We start from the raw sequence: 24,850 nt of genomic DNA, 5'->3' as shown, positions 1-24,850 counted from the left end.
ATCTACGTGTTTGCCGACTCACTCGAAGAACTCTGGTAGGTGAGTTAGAAAGGAGCTACCTCCAACCCACCTCCCACCCCCAGAAAACTGCTGGTCGATTAAAATGTTGAAAAACCTAGACAATTCAAATTAATTTTATTGTAGTTTGTACCAGCTTCACTGGTACTGAAGTTAGGTCCTTTTTAAAAGGTAATTAATTAATCCGTGTACGATGAGAATTTCAGTGACGCGAGTAAACAAGTGACAAAATATATCAGAATATATTAAAAAAAATTCCAAAGATCGAAACAATAGAAGTACAGTTCAACCCCGTTATAATGAGATCCGTTAAAACGCGAATCCGCTTATAACGCGATGCAAGCATGGCTCCCAATTTGCGTATTTATGAATACTTTACAACACGATTATTGGTATCTTTAATACTTTATTGTACAATGCATACAATTGTACATTATTTCTAACGCGATCCGCTTATAACGCAATGTGATTCTTTGGACCCCAAGCACAGCGCTATAAGGGGGTTGAGTTGTAGCAACAAATCCAGAGCGCGAAGTATCTGGGTGCAAATGAACAGACAATCAAACCTAGTGCAAAAATGCTTCAAAAAGTGGAAAAAAAATATTATATGAATAGTGCATATCCCACTCACGTAGTGAAAGAGAGGTTCAAGATGTTTCCAGTAAGAGCTGGCAGTGTGTGCAGTCAGAATCCTTTATGCAGTCCGGCTGATCAGTAGTGGCTCTAATGTCATGTATCAAAAGAAGATACTGTAGTTGACATAATACATTATTGTACTAAGTGAAGAAATATATATACAAAAATGTTTTCTGGTATTTTTATACTCATTTTAGTATGTATATCTTGTATGTCTTTATTTATATAGCACCATCAATGTACATAGCGCTTCACAGTTGTAGTACACGTGGCAATCATATAAATAATAGATCATGGGAATAAGTGCTTCAGACATAAAAGTGACATTTAGGAGGAGTCCCTGCTCTAAGGAGCTTACAATCTAATTGGTAGGAGGAACATACAGATAAAGTAGGAGGGCATACTGGTAAGTGTGTCTGCAAGGGGCCAAGCTTTATGTATCATGTGTCTGGTGTTAGTCATATATGCTTCGTTAAGAAAGTGGGTCTTAAAGGGGGATAGAGAGGGTGCTAGTGGGTATTGAGGGGAAGGGCATCCCAGAGGTGTGGGACAGTCAGTGAGAGATTTAAGGTGGGAGAGGGCTTTAGATACAAAGGGGGTAGAGAAAAGACATCCTTTTAGTGGAACACAAGAGTCGAGATGGTGCATAGCGAGAAATTAGGGCTGAGATGTAAGATGGGGCAGAAGAGTGTAAAGCTTTAAAAGTGAGGAGGAGAATTGCATGTGTGATACGAGATTTGATAGGAAGCCAGGAGAGGGATTTGAGCAGGGGAGACGCTGAGACAGATTTAGGAAAGCGTAGAGTGATTCTTACAGCTGCGTTTAGGATAGATTGTAGGGGAGGCAGGGAAAGCCGGACAGCAGGAGGTTACAGTAATCGAGACAGGAGAGAATGGGGGCCTGAGTCAGCATTTTAGCAGTCGAGCAACAGGAAAAGGCGTATCTTTGTAATATTGCGGAGCAAAAGGCGAATCTTTGTAATATTGCGGAGCAAAAGGCGACAGGTGTTGAATCTGAGAGGAGAAAGTGAGAAAGGAGTCGAGTGTGACCCCTAGGCAGTGTGCTTGTGCTACTGGGTGTATGACTGAACCTCCAACAGTAATGTGGAAGAAGGTAGCGGGGCCAGGTTTGTGAGGAAGTATGAGGAGCTCTGTTTTTGCCATGTTAAGTTTAAGTCTGAGGAGGGCCAACCAGGATGATATCGCGGAGACATTTAGAAACTTTGGTCTGTACAGCAGGTGTAAGGTTGGGTTGAAAAGTAAATTTGTGTGTCGTCAACATAGAGGTGATATTGGAACCCAAGAGATGTAATTAGGTCACCTAGAGAGAGTGTGTACAGAGAAAAGGAGAGGTCCCAGGATAGAGCCCTAGGGTACCCCCACGGAGAGGTTGATGGAGGAGGTGTTGGCAGAAGAGACCTTCACAGTATCAAATGCTGCAGAGATGTCAAGTAATATGAGCAGAGTGTAATGAGCTCTGTCTTTATAACGCCATTAATGTACATAGCGCTTCAGCAGTAATACATGTGACAATCATATAGCTAACAAATAATACAAAACACAAAGGGAAGAAGCGCTTTCTGACAAAAGTAACATTTAGGAAAAGGCGTCCCTGCTCCGAAGAGCTAATAAACATATTGCAATGGCGATTAGATTGTATCTGTATCTTTGGAATTATTGCATTACTTTTACTGTAATTTTATGTGAGAATGGCTAATGTTAATACCATAACATGTGGGTAATACGAGTATCATATGGAAATAAGCGTATTTTATACAGGGACATGGTTCCTTACTTCCCTCTATATTTATCATATTGCATACTGTATAGTTGCATGACGTGCATCTCAAACGTTACCATTCCCCAATATGTGTAAATATCATATAGTATAAATTGCCACTTACATATGGTCCTCTAACCCCATTATAATGGTGCTTTTGGATTCACCCCTTATTCCTTTAAATATACCGCCATGGAATGATATAGGTTACAACACATAATGTGTTTATTGCGTTTCAACTATTATTCCTCTTTATCAACTTGGCACTAACATTTGTTTACCTTTTTCTAGAACTATCCACCTATTCTATTTCAGATTGGGTATACTGTATGTGATGGATCCATGTCTGTTTTTAGCATTTTATCTGTTAACTGAAATGTCATAATTTGCCGACTATATAAAAATGTGCTTTAAACATGAGATATTTCCACCCCTGAGAAAGCACTTGCTTGAGCGAAACACATGGGGTTTAACTCAAGGAAGCACCGTGAGGATCCCTTCTTGTAGATTTACGTTGGATCGTGACACTTTTTGCCCTGTAGTTGCGACATCACGCGCTAGAAGAATCGGAGTGCTGCTGTCCACAGGAGGGAACTCCCGGAGCGGTGTTATCTCTGACCCATTGTGGTTTAAAAGTGGTTAAAGACCGTGGAAATAGTGTGTGCAATTCCACCGGTTTATTAGCTTAAGTTAACATATAAAATTGTATTATCCTATGTAAACTATATTCTCTTGATATATAATATCGGAGCCACAACTGATAAGCTATATAGGACAACAGTGGTCCAGCAGGTAGTTTGTCTGCAAAGGCTGTCAGACATCAGGATCAGTAATTAAAATAAAATTTTTATTACATCCAAAAATAGTGACATTGTGATATTAACTATATACAGTGAATATAATAAAATCCCTGTAGTGTAGTGTGAAAGTAGATAGGAAACTGGGCTAGAACGATACAGTATGTTAGACCTGTCATAAACGCTTACAATTGCGTGTCTAAACATGCATACCCAGAATAGCTACTCCGACATCTAGGCTATACAAGGTGTATGTATGCTGTGATCACTATTAAGGATCAATAGATATAGGTCTCAGTAGGTTCTCTCTAGGATAATGTAGCTTGTGTGTACTCAGGTAATGGTATCAAAGGTTAAATCGATCTACATGTAATCAATACATATACAGGTCTCTAAATATGATGGTGTTAGAGCGTGGGTTCCCTGCTATTGCAGTACTGATCGTCACAATCCATATATGAGGAACATGGAGACAAATAGACACAATATAGTGTGCTGTAATGAAACAAGGAATGTAACAGTTACACACACACATACACGTACACACGTGTACTTAGTAGCGAAGTCGCTTATGCATTATAGGATATGTATCAAGTAGATACAAGACAAAAAAATCAAAAAATATATATAATAAGCCCCTTCAATGGAAGGTAAGTGGTCACATAGGACCAAATGTAATCTCAGAGGAAATAACACCGTAATACAAGCCGTACTGTGAAGGCGAGATGTTGCCACTCCAATGACGTCACTGCCGCGACGCCCTACTCGTCAACGCACGTTTCGCGTGAGAACCACACTTCTTAAGGGAGGAGGAGTCAAGGATACTGATCCTGCACGTAAGTATTTATACATTGAAGGAAAGGAGGCTCGGCTCCCTGTTGGCCTATCACAGCAGGTAGCGGCTGTGGATCCTCTAAGAGGATGTGCCAATGTTGGTTCAGCACCCGTTTAATTTCCCTCCAATGTTTGTTATACTTACCAATTATTCTCATCTGATTCATTCCAACTGTTTCCATTTTGTTGTCATACAGCAGTGCTCTGCGGTCCGAAGGTTTTGCGCGTTTGTAGACTTTATTAATGCATGATCTGCTATGCCCCCGATAGGAGAATCTGTGGCCCATTACCTCAGACTGTTTTTCAAAGTCTTGAGATGTGGAACGGTTTCTTTTGACCCTCAGGAACAGCCCTATGAGGATCCCTTCTGTGACGGTAACTTTATGACAGGCTATAATAATACACCAAAAATACCTGGGTTGAACTGAACACGGCTGAGATATGATAAAATATAATTTATTCCTTGAAAAAGGTGAACACACGAGATATACAAATAACAAACAAAATATAGACACTTACTTAAGATGGAATGATGAAACAGTCAGAAATCTGGACTGGCAGTTCATACAGCAATCTTGAAAATCACAAAGACATGAAGAACATAGAGCATAGGCTGAGCCCCATTTTTATACCATCTCAAACCCATCTCTTTAAACCTAGGCACCGAGCTGGCTAGCAAAATCTATTTGAAGTAGATTCTTCTTCCCCTGCAGGTGTAAATTAGGACACTTGCAAAACACTCAACTTCTTTGTTCCTGGCCCTAGTATAAACAATCAGGGCAGTTAACCTTTGATCAAAGGGCGTATGCTAAACCATCCGGCTGCCCTTCCTGACCTATTAGCATAGCAGATGGGGTCTGCATTTTCAGAGCAGATCCAAAAAACCATAAACACTTTAATATCTTCACATATTAATAAGTTCCGTTCTGGTGGGCTCAGTGGGTCGAAAATTGCCAGTTATTAATGCCTACAGTGACTCTACATAGTGGCCAAATTTCAACTCTCTGTGACCCCCAGAACCGGAGATACATAAATGCACTTTAAAACATTTTTAAAATACAGGATTCGTCCCTTTAAAAATGAATCTCGGCTTTTCACTTTTTCCCCATTGAAATCAACGGGGTCCGCCGCCATAGCGTTGAATGGCGGGCTCCGCCGTTGCCGTCAATGGAGTTTCCCGCCATAGACTTTCAATGGAGAAACTGCCGCCATTAAAGTCTATTAGAAAAACCACAAATCTTTACATTCGCCCACAGTCCGTCTGGTTGGTCAGAGAGGGCTGGGAATGATCATGCATTAAAGCCAGAACCTTGGCTACATGCCACCCAAATCCCATCCCTCTGGTCATTCCAGAACCAGAGATATGGACTTACATTTTTCATAATTTCACACTTAGCCGTTTTTACGTCACGCGGCTTTTCCCCATTGGAATCAATGGCCGGCGCCGCCATAGACAATGCATGGCGCACGCCACCATTGGATTCAATGGGACCTCCGCTCCGCCATTAAAGTCAATGGCGCGACCCTCCTTCTCCGCTCGACCCCTTACGGGGGTCTCTCATTCCTGGACCCAGTGGGGGTCGTGTGTGGGAGTTCCTAGGGGCTAGGGGCAACAAGAATTTTATTCCCAGGTGCCCTAGAACCTAAGATTCCCATGCCAATTGTCATTGAACTTGACCGAAGTGATTAAACTCTTTTCAAAGACATTGTATCCGCTTTTGCGGTCTGCGGTTTGGATGGCTGCCAACCTGTTCCTCGAGGCCGGCGTCGAGGAATCTCCATTGAAGTCAATGAGCCCATTGACTTACAATGGGAAACCGCCGCTCCTCCTCTCGGACGCCACCTGCTGGTCGTCGCTGGAAAACAGGTCCAAAACCGCTACTTCTGCCATTAGAATGCATGGAGTCTCAATGGCGACCTATGGAAGGCTGCAAAATGGAGCCTGAAAAGGCGGGAAAAGGGAACAAAGGGCTATAATCACTAAATTAACATTAACCCCTTCCCTCCCGCATCAACCCTAGTGTATGTGTGAGTGCAACCACCAGGATGAGACAATACATTTATACAGGGGAATAAACAGTTGGATACTGAAGCAAGGTAAAAAAAACACATTACTGGACCCCAGTCCAGTTAACCCCTTGCTTCCCAGGTGAGAGGTGGGGGGTGGCCAAATGGGGTGTAACCCCTTTAATCCCGGGCCAAATCCCCTCTCCCTTGACACCTTCTACCTGTGATTTAGGGTGATGGCTGAAGTATAACAGCAAATTGTTTGTTGCTTTATTGTGGACTGTTAATTGGAGATCAACTTCATTATCTGTGAAGATTTCCAAATCCAGTATATAATGCATCTCTCACTCACACTCTCGTAGTGGTAATGGAAGGCTTTCCCAAGGATTCCCCTAATTTATCCCCATTTAATGTGTAAGTCGCCTTTTTATTCTTGCATCCCAAATGCATAACCTTACATTTTTCTGTATTAAACCTCACCTGCCACTTACCTGCCCACGTTTCCAGTCTCTCCAAATCCTTCTGGATAGAAATTACATCCTGCTCTGATTCTACAACCTTACACCTCATCTTACACTTCAAAATAAAACAATAAAACAGGGGGAGGGTAAAGTGGTAGTTGGTGGTACATTAAACGTTGTAAAGTCTAGTTTACCTGTTGGGGTAACTGTACTCTCCCTCTTCCCAGAGAGTATTTCCAACAGGTAACTGTAGGTAGGGGTAGCAGTCTGGCTATCAGCCAGGTTACTCCTCGCCTGCACAGGCAGCAGCTTATCAACAGGATAGGAATGTGTATCATAAGAATTCAGCTGTAGGAGTGTTCGCACGAGATAATGGTTGTCAATATCGCTGTGTGTATGTTGGACACAGATGTGTCTGTTTGGTGGCAGTATTTTAGCTACTGTGTTAGCAGGTATTATGCGTGTTTGTGTGTATCCTATGTACAGCAAGTATTGTTCTGATTTTGAGTGATTGTGGCTGTTACAGTATGCATATACTTTACACCTTTATTACTCTGTTTGTTTTGTTTATTTGTGGGTAAATCTTGTGACTTCTTGTTACCTGATAGTTGAGTGCATAGGTAACTGAATGGTTTGGCTCACAGGCCAGTTCTGCCGTCCGAGTAATATAATAGAGCAGGGTAGGTTTGGGCTGGCAGCAATTCATTTGCTGTATACACGCATGCGCTAGCCTTATAATAATGTAATTACTGCAGTTAGTGCGCAAGTAGATAATTTGTTGATTTATGTATACATGTAGGTGTTGTGTTCAGCACATTTCTGCAGTCTTGGTTATTCACAGGTTAATCAGGATACATGTACATACCTGTATATATTTATCTGTTCCTTTGTTTGTTTTTGATAAGGAACATTGTTGTCTCATAGCTAGTGTAGCACCTGTTACCCCCTCCCACAGGAAATCTGGCCATTACATGGGTGTTTGTCTGGTGCTGTAGCTCACCTGATTGTTACTGGAGGTCTGAGTTGCTCCGCTGATGTTGTGTGGGAGCGGCAACAGGGCAGGCTTTTTCTCCTAGGGTGCAGCGCCTCCATCCCAAGAGGATCCTGCTAGAAGCAGGATGGTCCCCACATGCAATTATCCTCTCCACAGACTACACAGCATGTTGGGTACAACGATGTCTTTGTTGGGTACACGGCATGGCATCCTCCAATTTCCCTGGAGCAGATACCCAGGGCTTGAGACCCCAAGCATCCCTCCTAAACTCCTTCACCCCCTTATGGAATGAGGGGAACACTCCCACTCCTCTGAGGGAGGGAAGACACACCAACATTCCTAACACAATTTGGTGGAGTGTCAGCTTTTATACCCAGGGTGTAGGGCTTGTAACCCTGCCCCATAACAGGGCAGATCCAGGTACTGACAGGCATCACACCATATACATGTGACCCAGTCAGTACCCTCCCCAGGTATGACACTCCAAACTGCCGGTTTAGGCCTGCCCCTGGATATGGCAATATCCAGGCTACAACTGCAGGCTATGCCCTATGCAAGAGTTTAACTCCAACACTGCCTGTTCCTATCAGGACTTATAGTGTTGAGACCAGTGGAAGGCACTTGTGGCACTAGGCTACACTAGGTAAGTATATGATTTGGTGTTGAGTTATCTGTAGAGTTTATCATAGGAATAACGTAGTAATAATTAATAACATTATGAGAGCTTCACGGAACCATTTAACATCATAGCCCCAGTTTCCTCTTGCAGGTGATGTTTCACGGTCGTCTGGATGCCGCGGTGACATCCTGTACGATTCCTACACTCATCGCTGGAGTTGCACTTAGCTTTGATGTGTCAATATTAGTCTGTGATCGGTGAGTGTCTTTCTGAGCGCCTGCCATCTTTTCCACCGACCGTATTCTATTTCTTCCTTCTGGGTAGTGTGGCCATTTTCTTTTGGCATCTGTTACCTTTCCCACCAACTATAGGCCGTTTCCATTGCTTGGTTGACTGGGGTAAAGTTTTAAATCTGTATTTAAGAGTGAGATATGCCTGTAGCTAGAGCAGCGGTGCGCCAACTGGGGTCGCAAAATTCTCCTCACTTTCAAGGCTATACACTCTTCTGCCCCTCCTTCCATCTCAGCCCTAATTTCTCGCTGTACCCCACCTCTTGAATTCTGCTCAGGAATGTCTTCTGTCTACCCAATTTGTATCTAAAGCCCTCTCCCATCTAAAACCTCTCGCTGCCCCACACCTCTTGAATGTCCTTCCCCTCAATATGACAAGCACCCTCTCTCTCCACCTTTAAGACATACTGTATCTTAAATCACACCTTGTTAACGAGGGCATATGGGTAGCTCCGCTGGCTGCTACTGTACATCTCATATGCACCGACACTGACCCCTCGCAGACACACTTACCAGAACACCCTCCTGCCTGTACGTTCTTCCTAATCACTACTAAGATTGTAAGTTCCCAGGGGCAGGGACCCCATTCCCTGTTACTTTTAGGTCTGCAGCGCTTATTCCCATTGTGTTATATTATGTCACATGCTTTACTGCTGTGGCGCATTGTGTAGAGGGATGGCGCTATACAAATAAAGATATACATACATAGCTAGCTGTTCCACTGATGGGCCCCTACAGTCATCCAGTAGGAATCTGCAATGTCGGCCATTGTGGCTTGCACACTTTGGTGGCCATATGGTTAACCCAGGAAGTGGGGAGAGAGGGTGGAGAAGACTTGCACCAAAAACTAAGTATCTGCTGAACTAGGGATTCCCAGAGATGCGAATAGATGGATCCCCAGAACAGAATCAATTACCTGCAACAGTCTGTATGCGATTAATTAATATTGTATTCATTTTCATTTTCTAGAACTCTGATTTTGGATGTTCTGCCAGGCTTTAGCAAGACCATCATTGGCTCTACTCAAAGAACACGAACCTAAATAAATCTAATGTGGGTAACGTGTCTTACTATTTGGTCCTATTGGACAAAACATTGGGAGATTTTGAAAGGAGGAGAAACATTGTTTTAGTGAGAAAACTTGCCTGGGTAGAGGACTGGACTATAAATTGCCCTTAAATCTTACAATGCCAAACACAGTAACAATAAACATACATTTATCATTTTGATTGAACCCAAACATCCGATGCAGAATATCTACAATGATTTCTAGGCTTAGTTTTGCAAGGTGAGCTTGTTATTAGGTCACATCAACACCGAGATTACAGCCAGGCGTCTCGGAAACAAGCACCAAAACATAACTTCTTGCTGCCCCTAATGACAATAATTAACAGAAAAGGAAAATAAATCCTCCCTGTGGACTTTGCAACTGTTGGTTTCAACTCACCCTTTAAAATGAGCAGTCCCAAAAAGTGGGTTTACATGGAAAGAGTCCAGCGCCGGAGAGCATGGAAAGAGTCAATGGAGAAACTGCCGCCATTAAAGTCTATTAGAAAAACCACAAATCTTTACATTCGCCCACAGTCCGTCTGGTTGGTCAGAGAGGGCTGGGAATGATCATGCATTAAAGCCAGAACCTTGGCTACATGCCACCCAAATCCCATCCCTCTGGTCATTCCAGAACCAGAGATATGGACTTACATTTTTCATAATTTCACACTTAGCCGTTTTTACGTCACGCGGCTTTTCCCCATTGGAATCAATGGCCGGCGCCGCCATAGACAATGCATGGCGCACGCCACCATTGGATTCAATGGGACCTCCGCTCCGCCATTAAAGTCAATGGCGCGACCCTCCTTCTCCGCTCGACCCCTTACGGGGGTCTCTCATTCCTGGACCCAGTGGGGGTCGTGTGTGGGAGTTCCTAGGGGCTAGGGGCAACAAGAATTTTATTCCCAGGTGCCCTAGAACCTAAGATTCCCATGCCAATTGTCATTGAACTTGACCGAAGTGATTAAACTCTTTTCAAAGACATTGTATCCGCTTTTGCGGTCTGCGGTTTGGATGGCTGCCAACCTGTTCCTCGAGGCCGGCGTCGAGGAATCTCCATTGAAGTCAATGAGCCCATTGACTTACAATGGGAAACCGCCGCTCCTCCTCTCGGACGCCACCTGCTGGTCGTCGCTGGAAAACAGGTCCAAAACCGCTACTTCTGCCATTAGAATGCATGGAGTCTCAATGGCGACCTATGGAAGGCTGCAAAATGGAGCCTGAAAAGGCGGGAAAAGGGAACAAAGGGCTATAATCACTAAATTAACATTAACCCCTTCCCTCCCGCATCAACCCTAGTGTATGTGTGAGTGCAACCACCAGGATGAGACAATACATTTATACAGGGGAATAAACAGTTGGATACTGAAGCAAGGTAAAAAAAACACATTACTGGACCCCAGTCCAGTTAACCCCTTGCTTCCCAGGTGAGAGGTGGGGGGTGGCCAAATGGGGTGTAACCCCTTTAATCCCGGGCCAAATCCCCTCTCCCTTGACACCTTCTACCTGTGATTTAGGGTGATGGCTGAAGTATAACAGCAAATTGTTTGTTGCTTTATTGTGGACTGTTAATTGGAGATCAACTTCATTATCTGTGAAGATTTCCAAATCCAGTATATAATGCATCTCTCACTCACACTCTCGTAGTGGTAATGGAAGGCTTTCCCAAGGATTCCCCTAATTTATCCCCATTTAATGTGTAAGTCGCCTTTTTATTCTTGCATCCCAAATGCATAACCTTACATTTTTCTGTATTAAACCTCACCTGCCACTTACCTGCCCACGTTTCCAGTCTCTCCAAATCCTTCTGGATAGAAATTACATCCTGCTCTGATTCTACAACCTTACACCTCATCTTACACTTCAAAATAAAACAATAAAACAGGGGGAGGGTAAAGTGGTAGTTGGTGGTACATTAAACGTTGTAAAGTCTAGTTTACCTGTTGGGGTAACTGTACTCTCCCTCTTCCCAGAGAGTATTTCCAACAGGTAACTGTAGGTAGGGGTAGCAGTCTGGCTATCAGCCAGGTTACTCCTCGCCTGCACAGGCAGCAGCTTATCAACAGGATAGGAATGTGTATCATAAGAATTCAGCTGTAGGAGTGTTCGCACGAGATAATGGTTGTCAATATCGCTGTGTGTATGTTGGACACAGATGTGTCTGTTTGGTGGCAGTATTTTAGCTACTGTGTTAGCAGGTATTATGCGTGTTTGTGTGTATCCTATGTACAGCAAGTATTGTTCTGATTTTGAGTGATTGTGGCTGTTACAGTATGCATATACTTTACACCTTTATTACTCTGTTTGTTTTGTTTATTTGTGGGTAAATCTTGTGACTTCTTGTTACCTGATAGTTGAGTGCATAGGTAACTGAATGGTTTGGCTCACAGGCCAGTTCTGCCGTCCGAGTAATATAATAGAGCAGGGTAGGTTTGGGCTGGCAGCAATTCATTTGCTGTATACACGCATGCGCTAGCCTTATAATAATGTAATTACTGCAGTTAGTGCGCAAGTAGATAATTTGTTGATTTATGTATACATGTAGGTGTTGTGTTCAGCACATTTCTGCAGTCTTGGTTATTCACAGGTTAATCAGGATACATGTACATACCTGTATATATTTATCTGTTCCTTTGTTTGTTTTTGATAAGGAACATTGTTGTCTCATAGCTAGTGTAGCACCTGTTACCCCCTCCCACAGGAAATCTGGCCATTACATGGGTGTTTGTCTGGTGCTGTAGCTCACCTGATTGTTACTGGAGGTCTGAGTTGCTCCGCTGATGTTGTGTGGGAGCGGCAACAGGGCAGGCTTTTTCTCCTAGGGTGCAGCGCCTCCATCCCAAGAGGATCCTGCTAGAAGCAGGATGGTCCCCACATGCAATTATCCTCTCCACAGACTACACAGCATGTTGGGTACAACGATGTCTTTGTTGGGTACACGGCATGGCATCCTCCAATTTCCCTGGAGCAGATACCCAGGGCTTGAGACCCCAAGCATCCCTCCTAAACTCCTTCACCCCCTTATGGAATGAGGGGAACACTCCCACTCCTCTGAGGGAGGGAAGACACACCAACATTCCTAACACAATTTGGTGGAGTGTCAGCTTTTATACCCAGGGTGTAGGGCTTGTAACCCTGCCCCATAACAGGGCAGATCCAGGTACTGACAGGCATCACACCATATACATGTGACCCAGTCAGTACCCTCCCCAGGTATGACACTCCAAACTGCCGGTTTAGGCCTGCCCCTGGATATGGCAATATCCAGGCTACAACTGCAGGCTATGCCCTATGCAAGAGTTTAACTCCAACACTGCCTGTTCCTATCAGGACTTATAGTGTTGAGACCAGTGGAAGGCACTTGTGGCACTAGGCTACACTAGGTAAGTATATGATTTGGTGTTGAGTTATCTGTAGAGTTTATCATAGGAATAACGTAGTAATAATTAATAACATTATGAGAGCTTCACGGAACCATTTAACATCATAGCCCCAGTTTCCTCTTGCAGGTGATGTTTCACGGTCGTCTGGATGCCGCGGTGACATCCTGTACGATTCCTACACTCATCGCTGGAGTTGCACTTAGCTTTGATGTGTCAATATTAGTCTGTGATCGGTGAGTGTCTTTCTGAGCGCCTGCCATCTTTTCCACCGACCGTATTCTATTTCTTCCTTCTGGGTAGTGTGGCCATTTTCTTTTGGCATCTGTTACCTTTCCCACCAACTATAGGCCGTTTCCATTGCTTGGTTGACTGGGGTAAAGTTTTAAATCTGTATTTAAGAGTGAGATATGCCTGTAGCTAGAGCAGCGGTGCGCCAACTGGGGTCGCAAAATTCTCCTCACTTTCAAGGCTATACACTCTTCTGCCCCTCCTTCCATCTCAGCCCTAATTTCTCGCTGTACCCCACCTCTTGAATTCTGCTCAGGAATGTCTTCTGTCTACCCAATTTGTATCTAAAGCCCTCTCCCATCTAAAACCTCTCGCTGCCCCACACCTCTTGAATGTCCTTCCCCTCAATATGACAAGCACCCTCTCTCTCCACCTTTAAGACATACTGTATCTTAAATCACACCTTGTTAACGAGGGCATATGGGTAGCTCCGCTGGCTGCTACTGTACATCTCATATGCACCGACACTGACCCCTCGCAGACACACTTACCAGAACACCCTCCTGCCTGTACGTTCTTCCTAATCACTACTAAGATTGTAAGTTCCCAGGGGCAGGGACCCCATTCCCTGTTACTTTTAGGTCTGCAGCGCTTATTCCCATTGTGTTATATTATGTCACATGCTTTACTGCTGTGGCGCATTGTGTAGAGGGATGGCGCTATACAAATAAAGATATACATACATAGCTAGCTGTTCCACTGATGGGCCCCTACAGTCATCCAGTAGGAATCTGCAATGTCGGCCATTGTGGCTTGCACACTTTGGTGGCCATATGGTTAACCCAGGAAGTGGGGAGAGAGGGTGGAGAAGACTTGCACCAAAAACTAAGTATCTGCTGAACTAGGGATTCCCAGAGATGCGAATAGATGGATCCCCAGAACAGAATCAATTACCTGCAACAGTCTGTATGCGATTAATTAATATTGTATTCATTTTCATTTTCTAGAACTCTGATTTTGGATGTTCTGCCAGGCTTTAGCAAGACCATCATTGGCTCTACTCAAAGAACACGAACCTAAATAAATCTAATGTGGGTAACGTGTCTTACTATTTGGTCCTATTGGACAAAACATTGGGAGATTTTGAAAGGAGGAGAAACATTGTTTTAGTGAGAAAACTTGCCTGGGTAGAGGACTGGACTATAAATTGCCCTTAAATCTTACAATGCCAAACACAGTAACAATAAACATACATTTATCATTTTGATTGAACCCAAACATCCGATGCAGAATATCTACAATGATTTCTAGGCTTAGTTTTGCAAGGTGAGCTTGTTATTAGGTCACATCAACACCGAGATTACAGCCAGGCGTCTCGGAAACAAGCACCAAAACATAACTTCTTGCTGCCCCTAATGACAATAATTAACAGAAAAGGAAAATAAATCCTCCCTGTGGACTTTGCAACTGTTGGTTTCAACTCACCCTTTAAAATGAGCAGTCCCAAAAAGTGGGTTTACATGGAAAGAGTCCAGCGCCGGAGAGCATGGAAAGAGTCCAGCGCCGGAGAGCATGGAAAGAGTCCAGCGCCGGAGAGCATGGAAAGAGTCCAGCGCCGGAGAGCATGGAAAGAGTCCAGCGCCGGGGAGCATGGAAAGAGTCCAGCGCCGGGGAGCATGGAAAGAGTCCAGCGCCGGAGAGCATGGAAAGAGTCCAGCGCCGGAGAGCATGGAAAGAGTCCAGCGCCGGAGAGCATGGAAAGAGTCCAGCGCCGGAGAGCATGGAAAGAGTCCAGCGCCGGGGAGCATGGAAAGAGTCCAGCGCCGTGGAGCATGGAAAGAGTCCAGCGCCGTGGAGCATGGAAAGAGTCCAGCGCCGGAGAGCATGGAAAGAGTCCAGCGCCGGAGAGCATGGAAAGAGTCCAGCGCCGGAGAGCATGGAAAGAGTCCAGCGCCGGAGAGCATGGAAAGAGTCCAGCGCCGGAGAGCATGGAAAGAGTCCAGCGCCGGAGAGCATGGAAAGAGTCCAGGGACGGAGAGCATGGAAAGAGTCCAGCGCCGGGGAGCATGGAAAGAGTCCAGCGCTGGAGAGCAAGGAAAGAGTCCAGCGCCGGAGAACATGGAAAGAGTCCAGCGCCGGAGAGCATGGAAAGAGTCCAGCGCCGGAGAGCAAGGAAAGAGTCCAGCGCCGGAGAGCATGGAAAGAGTCCAGCGCCGGAGAGCATGGAAAGAGTCCAGCGCCGGAGAGCATGGAAAGAGTCCAGCGCCGGAGAGCATGGAAAGAGTCCAGCGCTGGAGAGCATGGAAAGAGTCCAGCGCTGGAGAGCATGGAAAGAGTCCAGCGCTGGAGAGCATGGAAAGAGTCCAGCGCTGGAGAGCAGAATTTTCATTTATTAGGTTTTTAAAATAAGTTTTTTATTCAGGTTCATTTAATTTAAACAATAAATGTGAAGTGCACTAGTATAGCAATAATAAATATAAAGGTGTATATATCAAACTTAAATATAAATAAAGTTAATATAAGTATAACTATTGCATACATTTGCTATGCAAAAATTATATAAAACGTGCTCAAGGTGTAAATGAGAGCAATGGCAAAGTGAACAAAATAAAAATGTGAATATATTAAGTATTAAATCACACACATAAAAAAAAAATATCCACTAAGTGTGAAGGTGAGAAAATTAGTGTTAAATACACACAGACCTCTGGATTCATAGCCTGCTCTTAAAGACAGACAGACAGACAGACAGGGACAAGTCTCTACATTTCATTTAAATGTTATCTGATAATTGCTGTTCTCTCGCTAACTCTTTAAAGAAGAGTGCTAGCAGCCATACTGGTTAGAGGGAAAGTGCCTATTCACACGTGTCACATTGGTACCAGAGGACAACCCCATTCTGCCTCTGGATACACCTCCCCCTCTACACCTCATCCATGGAGGCATACACCAGAGGACAATACCTTAGCTACCGTATGCTAACCATTTGAACACCTCACTTGGAGAGGACAAGCCCTTTTGTGGTGAACCTTGTGTTGTGGGATTTCAGTCTCCTATCTCCGAGTTTGAAGAGGTCTCTTGATCAGATGTGATCTCCTGTCTCGGAAGTCCATGCACAAGACAACCTTTTATAATGGTTATGTGGGGACATTGCTAGGTGTTACAGCTCACAAAGTACAGTATCTAGCTTTTTAATCTAATTATACCGCCATCATTGGTCACACAAAACACAAGGTTAAAACTCTGTATGAACAATCTCCATCTATATACATCTTACTACCAGTCTTATCCCAATACAGATTTTGGTAAAGACAGTGAAAACATCAAAAGTTCTTGGTTACTTTGGAGACAAACATTTAAAAATGATTTGCACTGGTCTGTTTGTTACCTACTCGTAACCTAGTGAACATTTCATAGCCATGAGTTCTCTTTGGTCCTAGGAGGCACGGCTGATTTAACCGTTACATTGCCGGAGGTCCAACAGTACCAGAGGTTCACCGGACTTCTGGCCCTACTGCGTCATGTGACCGCTCCAGGAGACGTTACACCCCGTTACTAGGCCCCGAAACGTTGGAAGTGGAGAGAGCGTCACTTCTGTCTCCATCTGCTGGAGCGGTCACCCCCCCCCCGATCTGTCCCTGAAACACGAGCAAGTGTCCATAAAATACCGGGTTCTTCACCGGGGCCCCGGTGAGGGTTATAGGATCCCACGATTTGCAATAAATGTCATCTTGTGAGCGATGAGACGCCAGCAACGTAATGCAAAGGAATACGTCAAGCACTCGAGGGGTTAAGGCCAGGAAAAAACCCGCAGAAACATTTGGCGATACATATAAAAACGAGGAAAACAACACCCGTTTTCTAACAGTTCCCTGTTTTATTGCAATACATCAAAGTCAGGTTAATATTCATTAAGTGTGTTGCCAACATAAGATATTGGTGGTTAGTCCTTTATTACATTGTCAACGGCCCACCTTCAATATGTCTGTGCAAAAGAATCTACATTGTTCTGTAGCAGAGAATTTATGAAGGAAATGTCCCAACAACAGCAAGGGACAAAGCAACCTCTCTCCTCCCTCCCCCCCCCCCCCCCCCACTGTCAGCTCGGATAATCTAAAACAAAATAAGTGATTACAGCTATGACATGCAAAAACTGTACAATAATATTACAATGAGCACAGAAAAATAAAATAACCTAAAAAATATTTCTTTAAAAATAAAACGATATGAAACTTGTACATAAAAAGGCAGATACAATCTCAATGAAATGCCAGCGACCGGGGGTCATTTTGCCGTTCGCTAAGCTTGTGGTGGCCCCATAGTGTTCCTTTTATTGCGTTTTCAAAGTAACATTTTTCACAGCGACCTTAATGGGAAGGAATAGGTTTTGCCCAAGCCTGCCCTTTATTCGCACAAAACTTATTGCTATGATAATGAATTGCTCAGATAGGCCCTTGGAGATTGATAGGTTTCCTGAAACTTATCCGCTGCGTCCCTAATCCCTACAGGTGGAAGGAGAAACCCGCACATTCCTATCGGCCTCTTCCTAGTTTGGGATTCGAGGATGCGTTTGGGGAAACCCTTCCCTGCTGGAAGGTCAGGGGGCGACGCTGTATGGTCTTTCAGGGCTGAACAGGGCGTTCTACTCCCATACACTATGGGAGTACTTCATCAAGGTGCGATTGTACAGATTCCTTACTACTACACCAGGGGTGGCCAACTCCAGTCCTCAAGGGCCCGTTCTCATGATATCCCTGCTTCAGCACAGATTGAGCCATCTGTGCTGAAGCAGGGATATCCCGAATACCTGGCCTGTTGGTGGCCCTTGAGGACTGTGTTTGGCCACCCGTGTATTACACGGAAACTCCTATTAACTTGAAATGGTACATTCTGTGGGGTAGTGCCCAATGGGCACTATCGCCCCTTAATGAATTACCCCCCTCCACTGCCCCCCAGTCTGTCAACAAATGAGATAGTTCTATAATGAGCCATAGGGAGTCTCAATGGGGTTATTTATTTTGTTACCAGTAGAGATGGCGAGAGATTGATGCAGCTGCACTATATTGCACTATATTTCAGGTATCTGGGTTGTCTGGAATGCACCTCACGGTATATTCTGAAGGCTGCTAACACTATCCCGCACATTGTGTATTTCCCAGCACGTTGTGTCGCTGGGATCTGCAATCTTAAAATGGAAATAGCATTTTTACAGCACGTCGTTTTTTTTCTCTCCACCCAGGACGGAGACTAAACTCTTCACAGGTCACACGTACGCCCCAAGGGGTCTTAGACTTTGTTCTCAAGGGCAACCAACAGAGCAGCTTTTATGAATATCCCTGCTTCAGCAAAGGTGGCTCAATCAGTGGCACAATCTTAGACTGTGCTGTAGCAGGGATATCATGAAAACGGGACCTGTTGTTGGCCCTTTGTCTTCGACTGAGCCCCCTGTGCTGAAGCAGGGATATCCACAAACGCTGGCCGGCTGGTGGCCCTTGAGGACGGAGTTCGAGACGCCTGATGCAAAGTATTTAAACGCCTACGAGTGTTATGCATGTCGTTTGTTGAACTGCCCAATACTGTAGGTTTGTATCACTTTCATCAAGCGGACAATGGGTTTCATTGGAATGTCCGTGTACATTTGAAACTCTTCTTTATTTGTTTTAGTTGCATGTAGCGCACAGGTCATTGCAGAAGAAGCAGTGAGCACCTTAAAAGGCCTGTATGTATGTCTCCCTGATGAAGGGTCCTCCCCGAAATGTTGTGTCCCATGTCCGCATTAATAAAATGACTTTAAATGTCTAATGTGACTCCTGGTATAACTTGAGTGCCGCAGGACCATGTCTCTTATTCGACCCTTAAAAGGCAACATGCAAACCACTTTCACTACTGCTAATGCTGCTGTTATAGAGGATTACCAGCAGGAAAGGAGGACGTCGCTCTGCTGCCATGTATGACCCGTTCATAGAGTATCATACACATCAATATAAATTCAAATGGATGTGAGCTCTCCCCTAAATAACAGCCGCATGCAACGTACCTTCGTTACTCAGAAGGGCGGGTGCCGCCAAATGTAAACATCCCCCTCCCCCATCCCTGCTGTTGCCAAAGGGTCCCTTCTCAACGCCAGAATCATACCCGACATCACGCCCAGTGACAGGGGGACATGAGGCCGCGTAGCTTAGTTATTTCATTGATGGCGGGGCATTATTTTGACACCTAAAACTCAATTACTTTCCTTCCTGGAACAATTAACCCTTTCACTGCACCAATACCACGTTTGTGCCAATCACATGGCCTGAACTCATCAAATGTCAAAATATTTGACCCCGGGATAAAATGTTCGCTGTAACCTAAGTAACGAAATTGCTGACGCTTATGAAATGTGGCAGGTTTCTCACGGGTTTTGGTAAGATTCTTAGTGAATCTCGCTAATGCTGCAAATGTTTATGTTGGAAGTGCAAAAAAATGAAATAAAATGCAAAGTCCGTTTTTGCGTCTATGCGAAGGGCAAAACGCTTCCCATTGGCGTACATTTATACAACATATTCACACATTCGCAAAATGAATGGGGACAACGCAGCACATCTGGACTTGGCTAGACATTGGCACCGAGGTTTCTGCTGACATATATCGCAGAATACTATACCTGCAGCTGTAATGGGCAGCCACATGCCTGTGTGCCGGTACAACCAATATTATCAGATCTGCTTTGGGTTTTTAGAACCATTTAGTCTACATTTGGGAGATTCCGTGTGTATTTTCTGCAGTGGAGCTATTAGTTTACCCAATATATATTTTTTGGAGTTCAGAATGTTTGAACTGCAGAATATAATGTGTACGAGATAAAAAAAAAATAATAATAATTATATATATATATATATATATATATATATATATATATATATATATATATATATATATAAAATATCACTCAATGTGAGAGAATTTTATGGTTTCTTAAAAAAATAAAATAAACATAAAAGACCTGAAAAGTTCACAACAATTGCGTTATTGCCCGCTATTGTATCACATATTATATTGATATATATCACACAATATGCCAAAGGCCAACACATCCTGGTCAACATATGGAAATCTTACATTTGAGACATTCAGAAAGAAAGAAAAATGATGCTTTCCTAGATCATTGACCTGCATGTGGGTAAACCTTAGAGGAATAGTAATGAGCACTTAATTAATCATTTATATATTGTAGTGATGTTTTGGGATTTTCACACTTCTTGTTCCCAGAAGTCTTCTCCCACTCGATGTTTACTGGGGGAGAGACTCTTGTGACCTGTGCCTTTAGCCGTGACAATGTCTACACAACGTGAAAGTCAGTGGTAATGCATTGGCAGAGGATCTCTATAAATTGTGACAGAATAGGCAATTGTGGGTGTAACCTCCTTAAACAAGGCTGTGAGATTAGAATATATTGTTGTCTTAACCATGTGAATGGAATATGCAATATAAAAGACTATTGATATATATTTTTTAATTCTATCTACAAGATATCGATGATTAACATGTTTAATGATCCATAGAACAAGCGATCACAGTCACGGTACATGCTGTGTCCTGGTTTGAACAACCATGTGAATTAATTGACCCAGCCATCAATCAAACTAAATCCAATTAAGAAGGCAACCCATTCATTGTGTTTAATAGAGGAATTCTCTGCTGTGTGTGCAGAAGGGAACCAACTGACCCCGTGACCTGTATTTAGAACAGAAATCCATAGCAATACGGGATTTGCTGTTGTAATTGTAGTTCGTATTTAAAACTAATTAACAATAGCAGTGTAGAAGTTTAAAAATGGATCTGGGCTCTTTAAATCCTGTGGTTACCAATGGGGCCTGCACTGCATTGGACAGGCAAGGGGAACACAGCATTTAATGGAGGTTACGCATGAAACTGCCATAGTGCAGATCAGGGCACTATCCCTTGGAAACTCTTGTTAATGTCAATGGGAGTCTCTGCATGATAATGCACCGATCCGTACTATCGCAGTGTAATAAAAGAAAACCTACACCTAACGTTTACCTTAAAACGCTGTTCATTTCTTGAATTTGGCTTGCAAGCAGCATCCATGTAGGGTATTACATGGAAATGCACCACACATCTCCTGGGATCACAGGAAGAGTGAAGGCAAACCGTTTTGGAAAGTGCATATTTTGGGCTCCAACTCAGCATGCCATCTTCCCCTTGCTCAGAGAGATGCAAGCTCTGTTCCAATGAATGGGCAAAACCACTTAACAGCATATTGCATGGGGGTCTAACAGTGATTACAGTGCTCATAGCGTTCAATGGCAACACTGCTTCTGAGTCTTATTGCCCCTAAAACCCAGAAATGCACAATAAGAGTCCACAGACCATGCACATAGATATTAATGTCCCCGTATTCCTGAGCCTTCCTTAAGCTCGTTAAATCACGGAGGAGCGCCCGAGCCAGAGGTCCGCACACGTCCTAGCCAGTTATTCTGCACACAAGCTATCACACCTCCAGTCACATTGGCCACTGCAGACAGAGGACCGGAGCACACCCTACTTCTGCTTGGGCAAGTAACATTTTTAGCAAAGCCCATCGAATAACAGGTAGGCTCTCAAAGTAATCGTGCAATTATGCTTCTGTGGTATGTTTGGGAATATCTTGTGATTGATAATTTCCTTCTGATTGTGCGTCTCTATAGCAGTGGATGTATAAATGAATGGCCACAGGGGCACTATTTGAATTTGTTTTGTAGCCTTCATATTGAATGCGCAGAAATACACAGCATGCCACAGCTCAGGTTTCTTTGTGTGGAAGAATAAATGCTGCCTATCGGTTTTTTTTTTGTTTTTTTTTTAAACATTTTTTTTTTTTTGGCTTTTTTTTGTTTGTTTTTGTTCAGCATTAATTGTATAAAATTTACCAGCATTGTGATTATAAATAGTATTATATTAACAGATAAAATGACATCTCCATTGTAACAAAACACAAAAATGATTTTGCAGAGACTGCAAAAAAGCATGTTGAACAATATGTGGATTTATACACTGCGGAAAGAGCAGGGAGGACAGCGGATACTTTGGTGAGAGGGGGCAGTGACGTTAAAAAAAACAAATAGTTATAATAAATAAATAAATACAAACAAAGCTGATGCATTTCAAATACAATGAGCTACATGCACAGAGGGGCCATTTCCCCCCTAATCAGGACAATAAAACAAGGTACAAGAAGAACACTTTTCTAAGCGAAATCTATTAATTTCCGTTCATAGCAGAACTATGTGAAGTAGCTGCTGGGGCCCTGCCTGCGAGTTGAGGTTTAGCACCAAAAGAGGGGGGAGTTCCTAAAATATCCAAGCTCTCCTAACAACCCTTTTCACAGCCAGATGGGTCAGCAAATCCGGCAGCAAAAAGGATCCATCTCCCAAGACCTTCAGAATTCTACTTTGGTATACTGCAGGCACTGGCATATTACACAAGGCAAAGGAATCGCTAAATCCTGCATGGATTGGTTCATGGCAGCAAGCGTTGTTTGTAGAATTAGTCCCATCTCTGTGCCGATTTCTTTCTTGGTTTCAAACTTCTTGAAGGTGGATTGAAAATTCACTCGAGTTTTTTTTTTCTCCGGATACGTCCGTCGTCGATAAATCGGTGCCAATAAAATGCAGTGTTGCTGTACCATCCAAAAAAGTGAATGGGACACACGCACGCCTCTCTGTGTCAGCGCTTAATCCACTTTGCCGATAGGCTGGCAATGCACCAAAAAGAAATGCCCTGCCAGCCTACTGTATATGGAAGTGAAGGTTAATGTGGCACTTCCGTTCTGTATAAAACAGAAGATTTATGGTATTAAACGGTTATCCCAAAGAGCATGCGTGGGGCCATTAACCTTCTTGGAAAACAGAAACACAATGGGAATTATTTACTGTACTTGCCTTGTATGCCAACATTCGCTCTGCAATGAGATGCAGGCGTCGCCAGCTGTGAACATGGGGAGAGAATTGTGGGCATTTCATTTTTATTATGTAATAAATAAGGGGTAGAAGTGGGGGAGGGGGGGGGGGGATAAAAACTGTCCAAACATGATGGTCTCCTCTTTATCCAGAGGAAAATAAGATTTATCATGGCCATTGGCGTTCTCTTGGTGATGTAACAATACATCAGGACTTGCTGTCTGGTAAGTGGTGAGTACGGATGGCAGCTTCCATTTGCAATGCACAGACCCATGAAAGTCCTGGGGAATACTGGATGCCAAACAGCCTTATGACTTGGAGCACCCGCAGGTATGAAGCCACGATGTTACTTACTGCCAGGGACCAAAAATGAATGCATCATAAAGTGAAGTGTGTGTGTGTGTGTGATTGTACAGTACGTACACTAAAACAGGGACAGTCTGCTCGCTCTGTTCCCTCAAGCTGGTTTTCCAATATTGATTACATATTATGAAAGCGAACAATCCATCGTTAAAATTACAGAATCTCTTTTTTAAATATGCCTCTATCCTCAAAAGGAATACATGATCCTTATATATACATATGCAATGTACTATTTAGATTAAACTCTGCTTTGTAGTAAAATACGTTATTGATGACACGAAAAAAGGGGGTTACTAGCGACAATGTATTTAACATTCAATGGGTGATCACGCACCTGATGTGGTCTCCCGAGAGAGCACAGGTGAGACAGTGCTGATCGTTCAAGTCTGAAGAAATGTTTTGGGAGTTGTGGATACCCCCTTGCAAAATAGGGGGGGGGGGGGGGTTTATCCTGTGATACGGAGTTAATCGCCGCCTTTTTGTGGCCAATGGTTTTCATAACAAAGAAACCACCTGTAAACCATGTGAGAAGCAACCGATGGTACGATAGATCTACTGCGTCTGTTTACCAACACGCTGCCTTCGTGCTAGTCCGAGGCAATGCAGTGCCAGTGGTGCCGGACAAAGTACCCTTTCTCCCGAGCGCCTCCAGATCAGTCCCGGAGAGTGGGTGGTTACTGGGGCAAGTGACCGTGGGGACGAGCGAAGAAGCTGGAAAGGGTGATGAGCGGCTCCGATGCGAAGTGAGTTCATGCGTCCCAACTCACGTGATCGGAGCTCTCCAGCGAGCTGCTCTTCGTCTTGTGGGGCGACGCTGGACTCGGGGGGCTGCTGAGGTTGGAGCTGTTCGAAGCCGTCGAATGCCTCGGAGAGTCGGAGTCCTGAAAATCAACAGAGAAGCTGCCGATGAGCAACGCAAGTGGCACATAATACAGATATAATTGTTAAGATAAGATACCGTTTGCAGGCTGATATTAACCCGTTCACCGTCAAAGCAGCAGCGAGGGATTAGACCGGCTCAAATGAAAGCAGCAGTCTGCGATGATCAACATTTTTTTGCATTTGATTTTTCCCCCCCCTCAATTTGAAAGAGCTCTTCTTGCCCTTTCCCACGCGGTTTTTATTTTTAAAATACGATGTTCAGTTCAGGAGATATAAACATTTGACATAATAAATGTGCGGAAGGTTAAAATGAAGCTCTCCTCAAAGCCGTCTCAAAGTTACCATGGTAACCTCAGAAACTAGAGATTAAGTATCATGATTTTTAACACACACACACATACACACACACACACACACACACACACACACACACACACACACACACACACACACACACACACACACACACTCTAGGAGTTCGGGGATTGCTGCTCTGGGTGACAGGCATAATGACAACCTGAAAATTGTATTTATTTCAATTATTAGCCAATGATGAGTAGAACGTTAG

General features: G+C 43.8%; 1 protein-coding gene across 5 annotated transcripts in view; it reads right to left on the bottom strand.

Annotated features, from left to right (window-relative positions):
* Positions 1 to 16,953: 16,953 nt before the first annotated feature.
* Positions 16,954 to 24,850, bottom strand: part of CDC42BPA (CDC42 binding protein kinase alpha) — a 324,002-nt gene continuing 316,105 nt past the window's right edge. For all 5 annotated transcript variants that reach the window (XM_075595475.1, XM_075595478.1, XM_075595477.1 and 2 more), the window contains one exon: positions 16,954 to 24,281. In XM_075595475.1, the coding sequence (XP_075451590.1) occupies positions 24,150 to 24,281 (132 nt within the window). In that variant the 3' untranslated portion in view covers positions 16,954 to 24,149. The remainder of the gene's footprint in view (positions 24,282 to 24,850) is intronic.

The sequence above is a fragment of the Ascaphus truei genome, chromosome 4 (assembly GCF_040206685.1).
Source record: "Ascaphus truei isolate aAscTru1 chromosome 4, aAscTru1.hap1, whole genome shotgun sequence".
In the NCBI taxonomy this organism is placed as follows: Eukaryota; Metazoa; Chordata; class Amphibia; order Anura; family Ascaphidae; genus Ascaphus; species Ascaphus truei.
The sequence above is the reverse complement of the archived record's forward strand: the minus strand, read 5'-3'. Positions and strand labels throughout refer to the sequence as shown.